General features: G+C 37.3%; 1 protein-coding gene across 2 annotated transcripts in view; it reads right to left on the bottom strand.

The window, feature by feature from the left end:
- The window catches only part of rad50 (DNA repair protein rad50), a 112,629-nt gene that overhangs the window by 14,797 nt on the left and 78,649 nt on the right, over positions 1–19,183 (bottom strand). For both annotated transcript variants that reach the window (XM_083135504.1, XM_083135505.1), the window contains exons 19-23: positions 17,790–17,995; positions 13,519–13,688; positions 10,613–10,813; positions 9,150–9,356; positions 8,463–8,636 (exon numbers count right to left, since the gene is read on the bottom strand). In XM_083135504.1, the coding sequence (XP_082991630.1) occupies positions 8,463–8,636; positions 9,150–9,356; positions 10,613–10,813; positions 13,519–13,688; positions 17,790–17,995 (958 nt within the window). The remainder of the gene's footprint in view (positions 1–8,462; positions 8,637–9,149; positions 9,357–10,612; positions 10,814–13,518; positions 13,689–17,789; positions 17,996–19,183) is intronic.

Genomic DNA, 19,183 nt, shown 5'->3' on the forward strand with positions numbered 1-19,183 from the left:
ATTAATTACATTAACAAGTGACAAGATTTTCAATTAACACGAGTTAGTTTTTGAAATTAGTAACTGTAACTCTGTTAATCCTCCAAATAACTAGTAACTAAATTAAGTGTTAGTTTTTCTTTACTTTTTGCATGGAAAAGAATTTTCTTCAGCAGCAAATTCGCAATATTGTCAAGCAAATGCCGGACTGAAAGAAGGATGATTATGAAAATTGTAATAATAATAATAATCATGTTTTTTAATTTTTTGTTTCAAGTAATCGGAATCGGACGAAATGTGCACAGTGTGTAGAGGAGAGGTGCAGAAGGAAATGATTAGATGTTCAAGGCCGTCATGCATCATGTGCACCTGCCACACCATCTGGTAAGTGGTACCTGTAGCAGGTCAGATAGGTGCAGAAGAGCAGTGAAAGTGCATGGTCGTGAGTGTAGTGTGTTAAAATCGGTCAGCAATGCCACGTCGTCGAATACGGCAGCGATTCCAGCAGGTTTCCCAGTTCGATCGCGACCGAATTGTTGCATACCGTGAATGCGGATTATCCTACCATGAGATCAGTGCCCGTGTAGGACGGAATGCATCCACAGTGATCAATGTATGGAACCAGTGGGTCCAGGAAGGCACTGTAGAGCGACGTAGAGGTTCACAACGTCCACGTCGGACGACGGAACGAAAGGACAGACGTCCGATACGCATGGCCCTTACAGACAGAACGGCCACGTCAACGAGGATTGCGCATGAAGTACGGGATGTTTTACAATGTCCAGTGTCCCCACGAACCGTGCTTCGTCGTTTGGCGAACCGGGGAATTTTTTCCCGGTACCCACTGTTGCGGATTCCTCTGATGCTAGAGCATAGGCGTTTGCGTCTTGAGATGGTGACAAGACCGTTGTGCATGGATGGCGGAGTGGAATGCTGTAGTCTCCTCTGATGAATCCCGCTTCTGTATACAACATCATGATGGACGTACACGCGTGTGGCGGCACCGTGGCACTAGGCTTCATGATGCCTGCATCATGGCTCATCACACAGGGCCTTCATTGGATATCATGGTATGGGATGCCATCGCTATAGGTGTTCGTTCGCATCTCGTACGCATTCAAGGGACATTGAACAGCCAACGGTACATCACACAGGTTCTCACCCCTGTTGCTGTCCCATTAATCCATGCACTGCATAATGCCACTTTTCAACAGGATAACGCGCGCCCCCATGTTGCAAGGAATGTCCTCGCATTTATGGAAGCTAACCACGTGCCCCTGCTTCCTTGGCCAGCACGTTCGCCGGATATGTCGCCAATTGAACATGTCTGGTCCATGGCGGGTCGCCGGCTGGCCCAACTCAGGTTTCCGGCACGTGATGTTGAAGACCTCTGGCACCGTGTCGAAGCCGCTTGGGATGCCATACCGCAAGCAGACATCGATAGACTCATTCTGTCCATGCCTCGCCATGTTGCAGCAGTTATTGCTGCCCGTGGAGGCTGTACACGCTACTAGCTCCTTGGGGTTATGCAACCACGTTCTACATGTCACACCACCGAGCTATAACTGTAATCATTTTCTTATCTTATTATGACCTATATATTTGCCAAGTTTCGTGTTTCTATCTCATTTCCTTCTGGGTGTTGCAATTTTAATGGCGAGCAGTGTAGTTTCCTCAATACAATAGTCATTAGTTTAAAAAGTCATAAGTATGAACGTCTGCTTTCCGAGACTACTAAAATTAGATTTTTTTTTAAAAATTTCTTTGAGAAATCCTGAATACAGAAAGAATCCATTTTATATCAGGATATCAACAGCGAGAAAAATAGAAATTAACAAATGAGAAGCACGCACACATATGTAACAAGAATAATACAATAAAAATAATAAAAATTAAACAATAATAATAAAACAATAACAAGGGTATAACAAATATTAATTTCTCTTCAGCTGCTTGATGCATGCATTTCTGAAAGCCTGCTTAGATAGATGGAAGCCTGGAGGATCAATTAGTGTATTGTACCTTGTTTGTAGCCTATAGAGAAATTACCTTTGTTCTAGGGATAGCCTTGAGGCTTTTGTGTAAAAAAAAGTTGTTGCATTTGCTGTTGGTATGTGAAGATGTGGCAAGAGTTCGTTAGTGAAAAGTTGTCCATTTATGATTTTGAAAAGAAAAGTTAGATCTGAAACTTGACGGCGAAGGGACGGATCGTGAATTTGAAGAGTGGATAGAATTTCATGTTTGGAAAAGTTTGCAAGGGCTGGGCATCTGTGTTTGACTATTCTGATAAAGAAATTTACCACTTTGTTTGTTCTCTTTATATTGCTATTACAGGCCATTGACCAAATACAGGAACCATATTCAAGAATAGGTACGCCGCACGATGTAAAGTAGGTTTTGAGGGCAGAAACATGTGTGATATCTGTAAATCTGTAAATTAGCCCAAGGGTTTTCATGGCTCTCAAAGTTATGTAATCTATGTGGTGGCTTAAAGTGAGTTTGCTGTCGAAAATGACTCCAAGATATTTGTGTTGTTGTACGAACGGGATGATTTTGTTGCATAATCTATAGGATGGTGCTGTAAAATTGGATTTGAGGGTAAACCTCATAAAAACAGATTTCTCGGGATTTATTTTCAGATTCCAGTCTTGGCACCAGCCAATGTGTGTGAGATTGTCTTGCATGGAAAAAGTGTCTTCAACTGAAGCGATGTTTCTAAATAACTTACAGTCATCAGCATACAATAAAATTGAGCATTCTGGAGAAATATATTCATGAATATCATCCATGAAAAGAGTGAAACACAGGGGCCCTAGAGAACTTCCTTGAGGCACACCGGAAACTACAGGGAGCCATGACGAAGAGCAACCAGATATGATAACCTTTTGCTTTCTATTGTGCAAGTAAGATGAGAGTAATTTAAGAAGAGGTCGTGAATGTTGAATCTGTTTGAAAGTTTATGGATGAGTTGTGTATGAGAGACAGAGTCAAAGGCTTTAGAAAAATCTAAGTAAACTACATCCATGTCTTGCTTGGCACTCAGGCAGTTAACCGCGTTGGTGAGCAAACAAGCAAGGTTTGTGTCACATGAAGCATGAGGAAGAAAACCGTGTTGAGTGGGAGAGAGGAACGGAGTAGCATGCGCAAGGATACGATTGGAAATTATTTTTTCGGCTAGTAGTGCAAGTGCAGGAAGTAAGGAAATCGGATGATAAGAAGTAACGTGAGTTTTGTTTCCGTGTTTGAGTATAGGAACTATATTTGATTGCTTCCATGCAAGAGGAAATACACCCTCGGAAAAACATTTGTTAAAGATTATGCTGATTGGTTTGGATAGAATATGGGCTAATCGTTGTAGAAATATGCCAGGGATATCATTAGGAGCGTTAGCTTTAGAACATGAAAGAGATTTTAATAATTCGTGGACTTCATTGCAGTTAGGTGAGATTTGAGAGAGTGTGTAAGGAGTGATGGGCTTGACTTCAGGCAGTGCGGTAGCGGTATTATTTGTAAAGTTGCTATGAAAATACGAGTTCAAAAGTGATGTGCGCTCCTTCTTTGTAGCAGAATTACCGTTCCAGGAGACTTGAATGGGAATACGGTCGTGTTGTCGGCGTGAGTTAATTAGCATCCAGAACATTTTGGGGTTTTTAGCAGCACCTTCCGTCACAGTTTGAATGTAATTATTATAGTCTCTTTGCATTAAGTTTTTGCTATGTTTTCTTAATTGAGTAAAAGTGTTCCGTCTATGAACGTTTGGGACTTGTTTCCACAGGATCCACGCATTCTTTTTGTTCTTTATCGTAAGTTTCGTCTCTTCACTATACCACGATGGGAATCGGGATGTTTTTGTTTTCCTTAGGGGCACGTTATCTTTAATTATGGCTTGCACACAGTCCACGAGGAAATCCACTGCTTCTTCTGCTGGGAGGGGGTCCATCATTGTCCACGGTACAAGCTGGTGACAAGAGAAAGCTGCTCCCAGTTGACTCTTTTCCAGTTGTAGACAGGTCTGGAGGAGGGGGAGGGCCTGGGGGCTTTTCCAGGGACTCGGATTTCGGCATGGATGGGGGTGTGGTCCGAGGCGATGAATTGCTCACCAGGCTTGGGATTGACCTTTGTGTACGAAGACAGCAACAGGTCGAGAGTTTCTGTGCGTCTTGTGGGGAAGTCTACAAACTGATGAAGTCCAATCGCTTTGATATAATGATCAAAAAACCACCTGCCATCATTGTCTGTGCATAGGCCAGAGTTCGACGATGACCATTTTATGTGAAGGTTGAAATCGCCCATAAGAATGATGTCAGTTTCCTTCATAGCATTCAGCACAGAATCTAATAATGCTGACAAGGTTGCAGTGCCAGATTTTGGGGGTCTATAAAAACAGCCGATTAAAAGTTTATGTGAGCCTATATTTACCTGAGTCCATATTAATTCGCATGACGTTTCCAGATCCAGACGTCTCATGCAGGGCCACTTGTTGTTTAGCAGTAACATTACTCCCCCTCCACGTGAACCTCTATCGTTGCGGAATACCTGAAAGTCCTTCAAGGGTATTTCACTATCGCCGATCGTTTCATTAAACCACACCTCACTGAAACCAATCACGTCGTATTCGTGAAATTCACTACAGAACATTTCCAGAGTCGATAACTTTTTGGTTAGACTTTGCACATTTTGGTAGTATATACGGAAACTACATTGTTCACGGGAAACCGCCTGGGGACCAGGGTTCACATGAATGTCGCCTGCCAGCAGGAGGGAGAACGCCGCAACCAAGAGGCAGTGCTGGGTTGAGCTATGCAGCTGGCGGGAACGGGAAGCATTGTTCTTGCGGCTTCCAGAAGCTGTCCACACGAGACTTCGATCCGAGCTCATGGCCGAGAAAGAAAATCGCCTGTAACTAAGCGACCAGTCCTCCACACACTTGCAGTTGTCCAGCATTTCTTCTCTTGCAATACTTCGAGTCCACATCACAAGTAAAACAAGCACAACAGCACCCAAGCAACCGGAAAACAGTTGAAATTTCGGAGCACTAAATGCGCGTGCATCAGGCTTCGGCGCCATCTTAAGTTAAGTTTAATGCTGTTTATCCAGAATTTTCCAATTGGGAGTGAAGGTTTGTATTTAGGCTGGTTTAGAGACAAAATTACAGTAAATTGGGCCTCCGTGGAAAACTTCAGGTAGGTGTGTGGATAGATCAACGGTTAGAATGAGTACTTTGGGGGCTCTGTGTACATACAACAATATTTTGTTGAAAAAACGGCGAGTTCATACTTAGGATATCATCAAAATTTATGTTAATATTTTGTTTCAATGTATCTTGGTACTTTTTCTCCTCGTAACCTGTTATCTGCTTCTCTGAGAGGTATGCTTCTTGCTGTGCGAGACTCATCCAGTTCAGGACGAACGTATGTCCTAGGTTTTGGTTAAAAATATCCCTTAAAATTGCAACTAACAAATATCTCAATGAATATTTGCCATTCATTAGTACACAAGACAAACAAATCACACCACAGGCACTGTTTTTTCTTTTAGTTGCTCTAGAATATAATTCACAATTTCTGTCTACTTGCAGCCTGATATTAATAAGTACATACATCATCATTTCTTGTGCTGATTATGGACTTTTGTTGTCTAGTAAATCATCACCATTGCACCAAGTTATCTGGAGAAACAAAAAACAATGTAGGCCTATGCACTCCAAAGAGCGTATATTACTGTTATGTAAATTTCACACAATCCTCATTGACGATTTGTATTTCATAGTATCCTGAAGCTGTACAGTTGCCATTGTTAATCAATTTTGTCGTCCTCTTTTACAAAAGTTCAACTCTCAAATGCTTATCTGAAAAAGAAGAATAAAAATAAAGTTAACATTGTGTATGAGACAACTTATAATGTATTTCAAAAAAATATTTTCATTGTATTGTTACAACCTTAGACAAGTTAAATACTTATAATGAAATACAAAACTTACGTATCTTCTGTAAATAGATGTAAAAATAATGGGTCTAAATGGTACTACAGTGGTTGACAATATTGTCTCGTAATTAAAGGGTTACTGGTTTGCTTCACGATATGAGTTTACTTCAGTGCCTCGGATCCAACTTTATAATGTTTGTTAAACATTAATTTGTACCTAACAGGAACACGAAGTAATAAATAATAGCAGCACTTATTGTTACATTCATAGATTGATTTATTTGATGTTAAAAGTCTACTTTATGCAAGACTAATCGGGACTGGACCTACAGTTTAAAGTGGAATCCGAACCACCATGTGCCTCCACCGGGTATCGAACCCAGTCCTCTTGATTAGAAAGTGATGAGGCTACAACTGCGCCATTGGGGATCACCTTACATTCACAGAAAAATACAAAATAATCGTTGGATATGTTTTCATATTATGTGGCAAGTACAACGGTTTATGGAGTCAGGTTCGTCCAGGTTCAAACCCTGGTTTCATTGTGTTTATCCTCATCATTTATTTCATAAATTAATGATTCATCTTCATTGTCGCGAGAGGTAGAAGATGGAGGTAAAATAACGAAATGGAAATTCAGTTCTTACTGTTTTTTTGTAATTGTATTAATATATTTTAGCAACACTTCACTCAAGTTTGCAAAATCACACGTTTATGTACATTGTTATTTAGAGCAAGAAGTACCTTACAGTTGGAAATACAAAATTCTTACAATGCAAAATTGTCTGACAATAACTATTTTAATGTTGTAGTCAAGCTTCATACTCACACCTAACTGTAATTCAAAGGAAATTGAATTAAATGTACATGATAAAAAACAAAATATGATTTCCAGGATGCTCTATGCTATCCACAATTATGTGATTGCCCTTGTACTTTCACAATATGAGAGCTAATAATCATTAGTAATATACAAGTATACTAATTTGTAAATTTTCCATGAACATGCAAACTATGGATTGGCAGATTGGTAGACTTTAGTTTTTTAACTGTCGTACTTTTACAATTTAAGAACAAACCTTAAAGCATGAAGTTATGATAAACTTTTACTACAAGCTATCCTAAATGCTTAAAGGTCAAGAGAACAGAGAATCATACACTTTCCACAACAGGTTTCTGACGTTCTTCAGTGAAATAATATAACAGAACGGTTTCTATAAATTGTAGAACATTCAGAAATCTAATACCAATCTATTTGAATCCAATCTTACTTAGACTAACATGTACATGAATATTTGCAAGTTGTATAAATTGCCTCCTAGTTTCTAAATAGAAAGAAAAAATGTCGAAAACAGATCCGAACAACTTGTTCAACCATGTACGTACAAGGGCAAAATGAAATTGTGAAACAATCGCCTGATTTGTAATTGTAAACGATTTGATGTACATGTGAATAGAATGGGCAGAATGGTGTAATCCATATTAGAAGCATATTTCTTGCTCTAGTAAGAATCCTAACACGATAAATATCTGGATCATGCATAACCTAAAATTTTACAACCTCGTGCAGATACGTTCAAGCTATATTAATGCAGAAATTAAGTTACATTATATTTTCTCAACATTAAATAAATATACATTCTGCATATGTTTCATATTACAAACGTTTTGCTTTTAATGGAGAATATCAAGCAACAAACAATTAAGTATAAGACTTACCTTTCAAGTTATTCCATTTTTCTCACATCCCCGATGAAATATTTGTCCCCTTGTTCTCCTATATGTAGTAGTAACATTAGTTATTCTCTGGTAGCTTGGTTTGAGTTTCGGCCAATCAAGCACTTGTAATGATCCATCATATCGTTAGAAAACACAGAGTGAAATTTTGGCAACAGTGTATGCTAAAATTAGTACCACAACGATATGGCACTTCAAAAACCATAAACATAACCACTACTTTCTGAAGATACGAAATGTTTTCACCTTTTCACATGATATTTCAGGTACTAGCGGCTACACACTGGATTCGTTGTTTCACAACAAAATCTTGCTTACTGGCCATAAAAGACAAAAATGCACCGGTCCTGACAAGAACCACCACTTCAACGCCATCTGTACGCAGCAGTTTGAACATGACAGACACCTTATATTTTCTGTTATTTACTTAAATACCTTTAATCGTAACAAAATTATATTTATTTCAGGTTCTAGTGAATAAAAAAATCTTTCATATTGGAAAATTTCTTTCTTACCGAATCTATCTTAATGCTACGGTTCTGTCTGGGAATTTGGGCCTATTCTTTAACATGGCTTTAGAACCCCCTTAAAGAGTAATATTTTAGGTTTACTTATGAAGCCCTCATCAGGCTAATATCCAAACTACAAACTGGCCTCATATTTGATTTTGAAAAGCAGGAAATACTTGATAGCTCTTTTTCCATTGCAATTTTGAAATACATACTGTGTTTCAGAAAAATCCCCCCATACAACTAAATGGCATATAACTATATTGAAAAATACAGCGATCTTCATCTACAATGAAAATCAAAACTCCTTACCTCACTGGTCAATTCTGACTCTTGGTTCCTCAATTTGGTTTTTTCTCGAAGTAATGTCTCAAATCTCACATCACCCATCTTCTTCTTCAGTTCATCAACTTCCACTTTCAATTCCTCCTCCTCTTCTTTCTTCTGCCTCAATTTCATATTATCTTCCAGTTCTCGTTCTCTCACCTAGGAAAAACAAGCAGATATGTAACACATATAGAGCGACCACAAGTGAAAAAAAAACCTTGGTCGAAAAGTCCCCGTGCAGCTTTCCCTTCTTCTGTTCAGCTCGGGCCATAAGGAAGCATGTTCCACTCTCCCCCACCCCTTCATGTGGGAGTAGGGAGTACGGTGCACAGGAGTTGCGGGTCTGTGCAGGTTTCTTTGCTTGTGGTTCCACTATATGTTCTTGCTTCTTCTTTCTCAGAAATTATTTTAATAATTAGACATAACATTCGCATCCAGAGGATCTTGGATGGCACACACATTTTATGTCTAAACTTGCATTAGAATGACATATATATATAACATAAAATGGCTGGTGTAACTTGTAGCCATTTTACAGTTTGAAGTATAGTCACTTAACCAGGTGACCAGCACAGCCACCAAATGAACCTCTGAGGGGCAAAAGACTAAGAATTCTAAAAAAGCACAAGTAAATCTACGACACAAACAAGATAAGAACAATATACATCATACCTGCTGAGTTGTGAGTTCCTTCTTGATGGTACCAATGCTATCAGCTGAATCATTCAATTTCTCACCAAGTTCTTGCTTCTCTGTTTCCAGGGACCTCACAGTTTGTTCCGCTGCTATCAGCTTCTGTGGAATGTTCTCTCTCTCGTACTCAGAAATGTTCCTGTTCCGCACTTTGATGTCTTCCTCTCTCTTCTGTAAGGCATTGACCTGGAACAAACAATTGGCATGTTTTATGATCAAGAGTAATACAACACAGTTCCTTCTCTCATTTCAAACCATTATTGCCACTAAGCATTTTTGTATTTTTCTTTTCTTCTTTCACAATCTTGGTTAACGCTGCCAATGAGGAAGAATGACGATGAGATGAAATTAATGAAGGGGCAAACTAGGCTGAGCTGATACCGCTTTCAACCCATGCAGACATTCTTATCGATTTCCACTGATAATGATACCAATACCATGCTTAAAAATTGTAACAATTAAAAGTTGTTTAAAATATTGATTAATATTAGTAGGTAAGTGTTCCACAACATTATATGCATCAATTTACCAAAGTTCTGCTTTAAAATGTTGAGAGTTACATCAGAATAGTAAAATACCTGTTATGTAATCACAAAATAAGAGCTTTTCACAGTCATGGTGCAAAATATATGGCAACTCCGAATTTTGCATAGAAGAATTATTCAATATTTTCATATTTCATGGAACACAACACATGATAGTAAATTAATATACAGTGGAACCTCGATTTTACGTTTTTCAGGGGACCAACCTGAAAAAACTTAAAATGCAGGAAAATGTAAAACCGAGGAAAGTTTTATAACATGTTACTATGTTGGGAAAATCGGGGTTCCACTGTACTAGAAAGAAATGCAGTGGAACTCCAATTTTACATTCTCCTGCATTATACCTCAATCTTCATGGTCCCAAGAGAGTAAAATGTAATAACATTTTCCCAGATTTTACACTTTCCTGTATTTTAAGTTTTTCATCTTGGTCCCCTGAAAAATGTAAAAATAAAATCTCCAATGTACTTCAATACGTAATAAATTTATAACATTTTATATTCCATTTAGGCTTACTGAAACAATGAAGACAATATAAGATGTGGAAAAAATTAAAATCCAAGAATATAATGTCATGATTGCATTGTGCTCCCCTCAAAATATTACAAAGAAGAAATAGTAAAAAACAGAAAAGAAAAATCCTATCCAAACCAACCTGTTAACAGCCCAAAACACATGCATATGGAATTTTTTTTTTTATTGCCACGTGATGTAAAACTGCTTGAAATATTTTGTAGAAATTGAGATCTGCGAGAAATACCAATAAAACAAATAAGTGTGGGATACTTATGTTACTTAAATACTTTGTTTTGTGTTTCACACACTGTTCATGTAACTCATGACAGCACAGAAAACTTCAACATTTAGTAACTAACAGTAAAAGAACCAGGACCATACCTTTTTTCTGCAGTTATCCAACTCTCTCTTGTGGGTTTCTTTCATTTCATTTTTCTCTCGATTTGATGCATCTAATTGGTTTTTGATTGGCCGCAATTTGTTTTGAGCCATTTCTATTTCCTCTGTGATTACTCCAACCATTACTTCCAGTTCCTCTTTCCGGTCCTCCAGCTGCTTCCTGTGCTGAAGGCCACCTTCGATCTTGAAAAGAGACAAATTCAAACAAGATTAACATTAATTTCAATACTTCTATCAGAAAATATGTCTCATAAAAAAAATGTGTTTTTCAGCTGAAGTTACATAGAATCAGGTTCTGTGTAAAAGTGCTACTTAGTGCGCACTCATCTGTAAAATCTTGGAATATTTATGCATCTGACTGTACAGTACATGATTAAACCTGACCTTTCTTTAGTGCAGGTACATGTTGGAACTATCCAAGTTGAGTAGAACATTACTTTTCAAACATGACTCTTGGATGCATTTCAGTATTACCTAATAACGCTCATCTAAATACAGAAACACTACAATTCTATGGATGGAAATTTTTTGCCAGTCACTTTTATAAGAATAATCAGAAAAATTATAGAATTGTGAACATCCGTAGGTAATAAATTTACATAAACAAATTAAACAACCTGCTATTGTCAGTCAATCGAATGAGACCCGTACCATTTAAGAATTACAATACTCAACATACTGATAATTTGAAATATCAATAACATTTTATGAGTTAAAAACAAGGAGAACTTAATGACTTACACCTGCATCAAAGAATGAAATACAGCACTTCAATACCTGAAACTTCATAATAAACTTTTATAGCATTTTTATATTCCATTTTTTTTATTATTGGCATAAAAAAATTTAAAACGGTGAAAAGGCTAGAATTGCGTTAACTCAGATATAGGACAAATTATGTAACTAATTTATAATTCACAATATATTTAAAAAGCCCATTGATTAATTCTGACAGGTAGCATTTCAAACTTTTCTAATTTGCATCCAGTGGATTAATATCCAGGAATAAAGTTACTTGAAGTTCTAATGGCCACTGCCACAATCCACTCAGGAACTTTTGTATCACTGTTTTGTGGCCTTCTGGTTTGTGTTGTTTTTGCTGTGTGCACCGGAAGTACAATAAAGATTGACAAGTTCCTGAGTGGATGGTAGCTGCTGAACAGTAAGTACTTTATTCCAGTACATAAAGTACAGTAAAAAACAATCAAACTTGGCTTGACACTTTCTTGCAGTTGGCAACCGTCACACAGTGGCAGCGATAATGTCCGACATGTGATGAACACAGTACAGTGCACAGTGGTGAGTGTAGTTAGCAGAGGTTATATGTATAATGGCATTGTGTGGATGACCGATAGGTTGTGCTGTCGAACTGCATTGATGGTACAGAAAGAGTAGCAGGTAAAGATTTAATTTGCATGAAACTAGGCACATTTAATTATATTATACCTTCTTACATGAAGTGTATGTAGAGAAAGCAATGTTACAGACACAAGCATAAGAGTGCCACAAGTGGCATATAAGAGTAGTCCACGGACAAGACAGACCAAAGTCAGTCAGAAATCAAGAAATGATCACCAGACTTGCAGAAATCAAACGGTTGATAGATGACTTGGCTTAATTTGTTAGGTTCCTTGCATGGTTCAGTACATGAAATTCTTCATAACAATTTGAAGCAAAAACACACAATCCGAGGATGTTCACAGATAATAAATTTGGAAGAGTGAAAATTGGTAGTGGCAAATCAGTGGACAAGATAATATATTTTTGAACATTGATTACAGGCAATGAGATATGGTGTTTAATCTAGAAACTGCAAGGCAGCAGCTCACCATGTCAAACAAAATTTTGTGCAGAGATCAAAAGGAAATGTTGTGCACCTAATGTTGCTCAATGTCCAGAGATTGGTACATTTTGAATTCATTCTTGAAGGCCGAAAGGTCAATAAGGAAGCATATGCAGCCATTCTTCAATGTCTTTGTAATGCAGTGCGATGAAGAGTCTGTATTATCCATAATGACCCTGGTGCACAGATTGCTCTTGGTGACTGAATACCTCACCAAGAACAACATACCTGCCCTTCCAAAGCTTCCATGCTCACAGGACCTTGCTCCAATTGATTATTACCTGTTTTCCAAGCTGAAAAATGTGACCATGGGGCTCCGGTTTGCCTCAGCAGAAAAGGTCACGCCATTCACATTCTCCACTATACAAGAGGTCACCAAATATGGCCTGCAGGACTGTTTTCATAATCATAAGTCACATGGATACTGGCTGAAGTGTCATTGCCCAATGTGCTGTTTTGTATAACTGTTTGTTGTCAACTGTTTTCATTCGATGATCTAATGCAAATGAATGTTTGTGAAATGCTACCTGTTATATTTCTAAATATACAGAGGAACCTCTATTTTACACATTTCATGGTATCAAGCTGAAAAAAACTTAAAATGCAGGAAAATGTAAAATCAGGGGAAACTTTCTTACTCTTTGCTGCGTTGGGACCATCAAGATTGAATGCAAAATGTGGGAAAATGTAAAATCGGGGTTCCACTGTGAATATATAGTGAATAATAATATATTTCCCAGAACAAGGGGTAAGACAGTTTCTGGTGTCAAATGAAGGGTCAAGGTAAACACTAGGTAAGTAGACTCACCAAATTCCAGAGAAATGAACCTTTCATTGCAAAACTTAACTCAATATGTAAATGAAAAGGTACAAAAATCATATGCTTTGATGAATGGAAGTGTCAAATGTATGAATTGAAAGAAAGTGTGTAGTAAAGTCCAGCACAGCATAAACACGTCAGGAAATGACACCCTTCATTACGACAGAAAATTTCCCCTGACCCTTCATATATAAACTAGATTTAAGTGAAAATAAATATTTGTACCTTCAGCTTCTTAGCTACCAATGTGTTCTCCTCTGCTTTGAGTTTCTGAAGTTTTTCATTGTGGGTACTTAACATCTCGTGCTTATTATCAAAAGCCTTTCTTTCTAGAGCCAGGTCGGAACGAACAGCACGCTCTTCATTCATCGCTTCATGCACATTCCGTGTAGAGCCTTGAAAGAACAGCAAGTTTTAGTTATGTCAACAGTGTTTAAAATGTACACTCAAACATGCACAAACATACCTCAATACTAAATTCTCTAAATACATTACATCAATGGGTTGTCCAGAGTGAAATGGGAGATGTATCGCCAAACCAGATGACTGTAATTAGTAGAGCCCGGATGTTCAGGCACTGAAAAGTATTAAAAATTGAAGGCAAAAAGGCAGCGAAAAATTGAAAAAAAGCAGTCAAGTTTCAGAAAGAGGCGGTGAAAATTGAAAAAGAGGCATTAAAAATTGAAGAGAAGGACTTAAATTCTTCTTAATAATTAAATCTTTAAAAATGTATTTACAAATTAACCTAAAATTAGTAAATATTATTGAGCTGTTGTTATGTAGGGTAAACAATTTGGTTTTTACTTTCAATATTTATGATGCCCAGCAAAATGGCTCCTTTTTAAAATCTAATTTAGTTGCTTTCATTTGCACGTGACGGATGCCTACGTCAACAAAAATTTGCTTGGTGCACAACCAAAACAAACACCACATACACTTAGTAGTATTTTTAATCTTACCTGGGCCAAAACAAAGAAACGAACACAAATACAAAAACACACAGTAAAAGTTTTATGATACCCACTGCATTCAAACGGGACTATTTGTAAAATATTAATGCTTCAATGAATGTTTTTTCTTTCTTAATTTGCAGATTTAGCAACGATAAACACAAATAAACACACATCTCAAAAATATTGCAACAATAAAAATTAAGAAAATGCATTTTGGAGACTAGTAATGTCAGTACGTATTTACTTGTTGCACATAACAACTAGGATTTTCTTCAAGTTGTTAGTCGTGAAACACTGTCTTCTGTCAGACAAAACATTCTTCATAGCTGAAAAGGATCTTTCCACGTCAACGGATGTTACAAGGGCGTATTTGAAGCATGCTGTCACGAATGAATCGATTTCAACCGTGACAGTATTGTCGCCCGCTAGGATTTTGCCGATCTTCTCCATTTCCTCAAGATCAGAATTTTCCCTACGAACACGCACACATTTCTCACTAACCAACTTGCCTTTAGGGGGAAGAACAGAAGTGATCGCGTTGACACATTCGTGGAAAGTAGCCAGTATACCTACATCAATAAATGCTTTGCATAACTCCAGTGAAAACTCGGATTTTCGGCTGTGATCTGTCAGAAGTCCTGGAAGCTGACGTACTTTCTTCTGTCCGATCTTCCTACTTGCAGCTGATTTATGTTTCTCTGACAACACGTGTTGAGATATGAAATATTTCTTCCCGTGGTTCACAGCTTTCTCACACACACTTAACACAGAAAACCGATCCATCTGTAGAAAAGATGTCAGTTCCAAATTCAAACACATAGCGGTCAACTTGCTTTTCAAAGGCACACTTTGTCTGGGAGGCATTTTAGCACGGTTCTGCACTCCAAATTACAGAAGAGAACTGGCAGCGAATTTCTGTTCAAGAAGGCAAATTCGAGACAACAATCGCTTGTCGCGACGTGAGACCAAGTATGTTTGTTTTGCTTCAGCAAGGTAGTCAGTTGCGTTGTTCTTTCTGCGAAACCGATAATGAATGCAATGTTGCCAAACTGCCTGGTATTGAATTTAAAACTTGTGCATGAATTGTTTCTGTGTAAATTAAATACGTGGTGGCGTTTGAATAACAAGGGTTATTGAAAAACCAAATCAAATAGAAGAGAAATATAATTTAAAAAAATGCCTTGTCAGAATGACAAAAGAGGCAAAAAAAATGCAAAAATGGTTGAAAAAGGCAGTGTAAGGTGAAATAGGCAAAAAAAGGCAACAAAGTATGGTTCAGAATGTTAAGAACCTTATCGGTGTACTTTTGTGTTCAATTTTTGTCTACCAGCGTCGGAAATGAATAGGCATTTTGCCTAAAATCCGGGCTCTAGTAATTAGTTTCATCTTACACGCTTGCTTTACAAACACAATATATATGAATTCTATCTTTATAGTCATAAAAAATATAACAAAATGGCAGATTTTGACACAAAATTAGTCAGCTTAGAGATATATTGAATCAGTAAAATTATGAGCAACTTTATTGATAACAGTGACAACACCAGAGAAGGTGGGGGAGGGGGGGTAGGGAGAGTAATTGGCCTCCCACCAACAAGAAAAAGCAGGTAAATACATCCTCTCTCAGCTGAAATTTGCATATCTTGTACGATATTTAGATCGTCTCAAATATATATTTCCATTTTTGGGTCATCCAAAAGTGTATATTCTTAATTCTTAATCACTGCTCTACCAGACAATTTAACCCCCTTAATTTCTTCCTCACAGACCAATAGACAAATGATTAATCTGGCCTAGCGTTAATACTATCTACTACGGATGGGACAGATTAATCAGTACTCTATCGGTTTCGGCGGATATAGGCATATTGGTGTATCAGTAAAATTACTGATTATTTTACTGATCCGATATATCTATATCTATCTATATATATCTATTAGGGATGGGACCGATTAATTGGTACTCTATCGGTATCGGCCGATATAGGCATATCGGTGTATCGGCTTATCGGTAAAATTACCGATTATTTTACTGATCCGATATATCGATAAATATCTTATAATTTAGTGCAAAATTCTGCCATTTTGTTGAAATTTTTATGGATAATCTCCATGCCCTTCTTTCTAAAAAAGTAAATGTCTAAATATTCAACTTCTTTAACACTGCAGTCACCTCGAAACACACATTTATTAAGGAGATCAATGAACATTTCATGTTCTTCAAGTACCATATCTAATTTTATATCGGATCGGTAGAATATCGGTTATCGGTACATTTTATATCGGTACTTTATTGGTATTGGCCAAAATTTCATATCGGCCCATCCCTAATATCTATATATATCTACACGCACGCACGCGCACGCACGCACACGCACACGCACACACACACACACACACACACACACACACATATACAGTAAACCCTCGTTAACACGAATCCCAAGGGACCGAAAAATCAAGAATTCGTGTTAAAAAAATTTGTGCTAACCGGGAACTCAAATTTTATTGTTGCAATACAGTTCTTTCTACACATTAACCATTTACAATACGTATTATGTATTCAAGTATTGTAGATAATGTAGATTTGGCAATTCCATACTGCTCAGCAATTGTAGTTTTGTTCAATGCACCATGGTCTACTTCCTCTAGGATTCTCAGTTTTGTTTGCAGATCTATGCCTGTCTGCTTTCTCTTGGCCATGACTCCCATCTTCCTGCTTGCATACTGACTATGTTTTAAAGAATACAAAAACACATCTGAACATACAACTGAATTTGTTGGTTATACACGTATAAGCTCATTGTTGACGCAATGATCGCGACTGTCGAGCAATTGCACCCAAGTTTTAATCTTGATGTTACTCATACTGGCTATGTTTTAATGAATAGAAAAACACATTGTTGATCTGAATCTGTTGGTTACAATACTGTATAAGTTGTTGTTGACAAGATGATAGAGACTGTTGAGCGATTTCTTACATACTTACATTTCTTAGCAGAGGAACGACAGAGGAACAACAGAAAAAAAATATGAAAAACTTTGAAAGTTTGTGTTAAATCAGATCTAATGATGCAACGGACTAAAAAACAGTTCGTAATTTGTGGTAACCGAAATTCATGTTAACCGATAAAACGTTCTATAAAATATAATACATCCCTGCCGGGACCAACATTTTGTTCATGTTAACCGAGTGTTCGTCTTAAGAGAATTTGTGTTAACGAGGGTTTACTGTATATATTTTATTATTTAATGCAAAATTCTGCCATTTTGTTATAATTTAATGGCTAATCTCCATGTCCCACTTTTTAAAAAAGTAAATGTCTAAATATGCAACTTCTTTTGCACTGCAGTCACCTGGAAACAAGCAGGTTCTTCAAGGACCATTTGGAATTTTATATCGGATCGGTAGAATATTGGTTATTGGTATCAGTAAATTTCATATTGGTACTTTATAGGCATTGGCAAAAATTTCACATGCCCATCCCTACTATCTACTAAAATTCATTTTCTGTGCGTTCCAAAATAATCACACAATACGTACCTCCAGAAGGCATTTTTGCTTCCAACATTTCAATCTCCCTTTCCACCTTCCTGAGATCAGTTTGGTGTTGATCCAGGAGGACGATGCCTGCCTGCATGCTCTTCGCAGTCTCCTCATCCTGCTGTGGCTTCACCAACCTTGCTTTCAGGTCCTCCATTTCCTTCTTGGCACTTTCCAAACTCTTGTCTGTTTCCTCCAGCTCAGTTCTGTGAATATAAGTAGCACAGAAATTACTGTATTGGATTCCAGAATAGAATGCATAACATTTCAGTACTAGCAGCATTCCTGTTGCATTGAGTTTCAGTAGCCTTACTCCTGACAAGTGTTGCTGAATATCCTTAACCCCTTAAGTGGGTGTTTCGATTTTATAAATTGAGTTACAAGCAGGTTACCCGAGCTGTGTTCGGGGTTGTAATATGTGTAACGTTAAGCGGGTAGTCCGGCAGGAAAGTTTATTCCAACTTCAGATCGGGTAACACGAATTGTTCTCTGGTATTGTTGTGTACACTATGCGGAATCCGATGCGAAGTAGTTTTTATATTCTTTTATATATTTTTCATACTTTTATAATTTATATCAGAGTAAATACTGCTGCATGATGTTTCATTTATAAAATAATATGCATATATTAATATAATAATAAATATTGCAGTTTCTTACAAAGTTACACTTAAGCAATTTACAAATTCAACTTATGTAAAATTCAAGTTACGTAAAGGTTTAGGGAACGCATTACTTACGTAACTCGGGGGGTTACTGTACACACTGTAATATTTAATAGAATGCACACTTCTGTCATTTCACTGTTACCATGAATGAAAAGGTATAATTCAAGGTATAATTCAAAGACATTTTCGTTTTGTAAAGCAAAAACCAACATCATCATGTCCCTGTTAATAACTTATTTGGATTCTTATTCAAATGTTTGTTATTTATGTCTAATCAGTACGATATTGGTAAATTTTAATTAGTGTTCTAAAAGTTCTTTTTGGTATATCCTTAGTTCCAGCAATACAATGATCAAAGCAAATAAAGGTATGTTGCGTAGCAGTGGCAATGAACTATTCCGTGAATAACTCAACCAATTTAACTGAATGAAAAGCTTATGGCACATGGAGGATAATAGTATAATTTACTCAAAAGGTTATGTAAAACTGTAGTTCAACCAGAAATTAAACCTGGGTCTTTGATATCTTGTGTCAACAAACCAATCTCTGGTCTCTCCACAATTTCCACAACTATGATCCTTCTGCATGCTTTATATTAGGGATGGGACCGATTAATCGGTACTCTATCGGTATCGGCCGATATAGGCATATCGGTGTATCGGTTTATCGGTAAAATTACCGATTATTTTACCGATCTGATATATCGATTATTTTCTGATAATTTAG

The sequence above is a fragment of the Lepisma saccharinum genome, chromosome 14 (genome assembly GCF_977018435.1).
Source record: "Lepisma saccharinum chromosome 14, izLepSacc3.1, whole genome shotgun sequence".
In the NCBI taxonomy this organism is placed as follows: Eukaryota; Metazoa; Arthropoda; class Insecta; order Zygentoma; family Lepismatidae; genus Lepisma; species Lepisma saccharinum.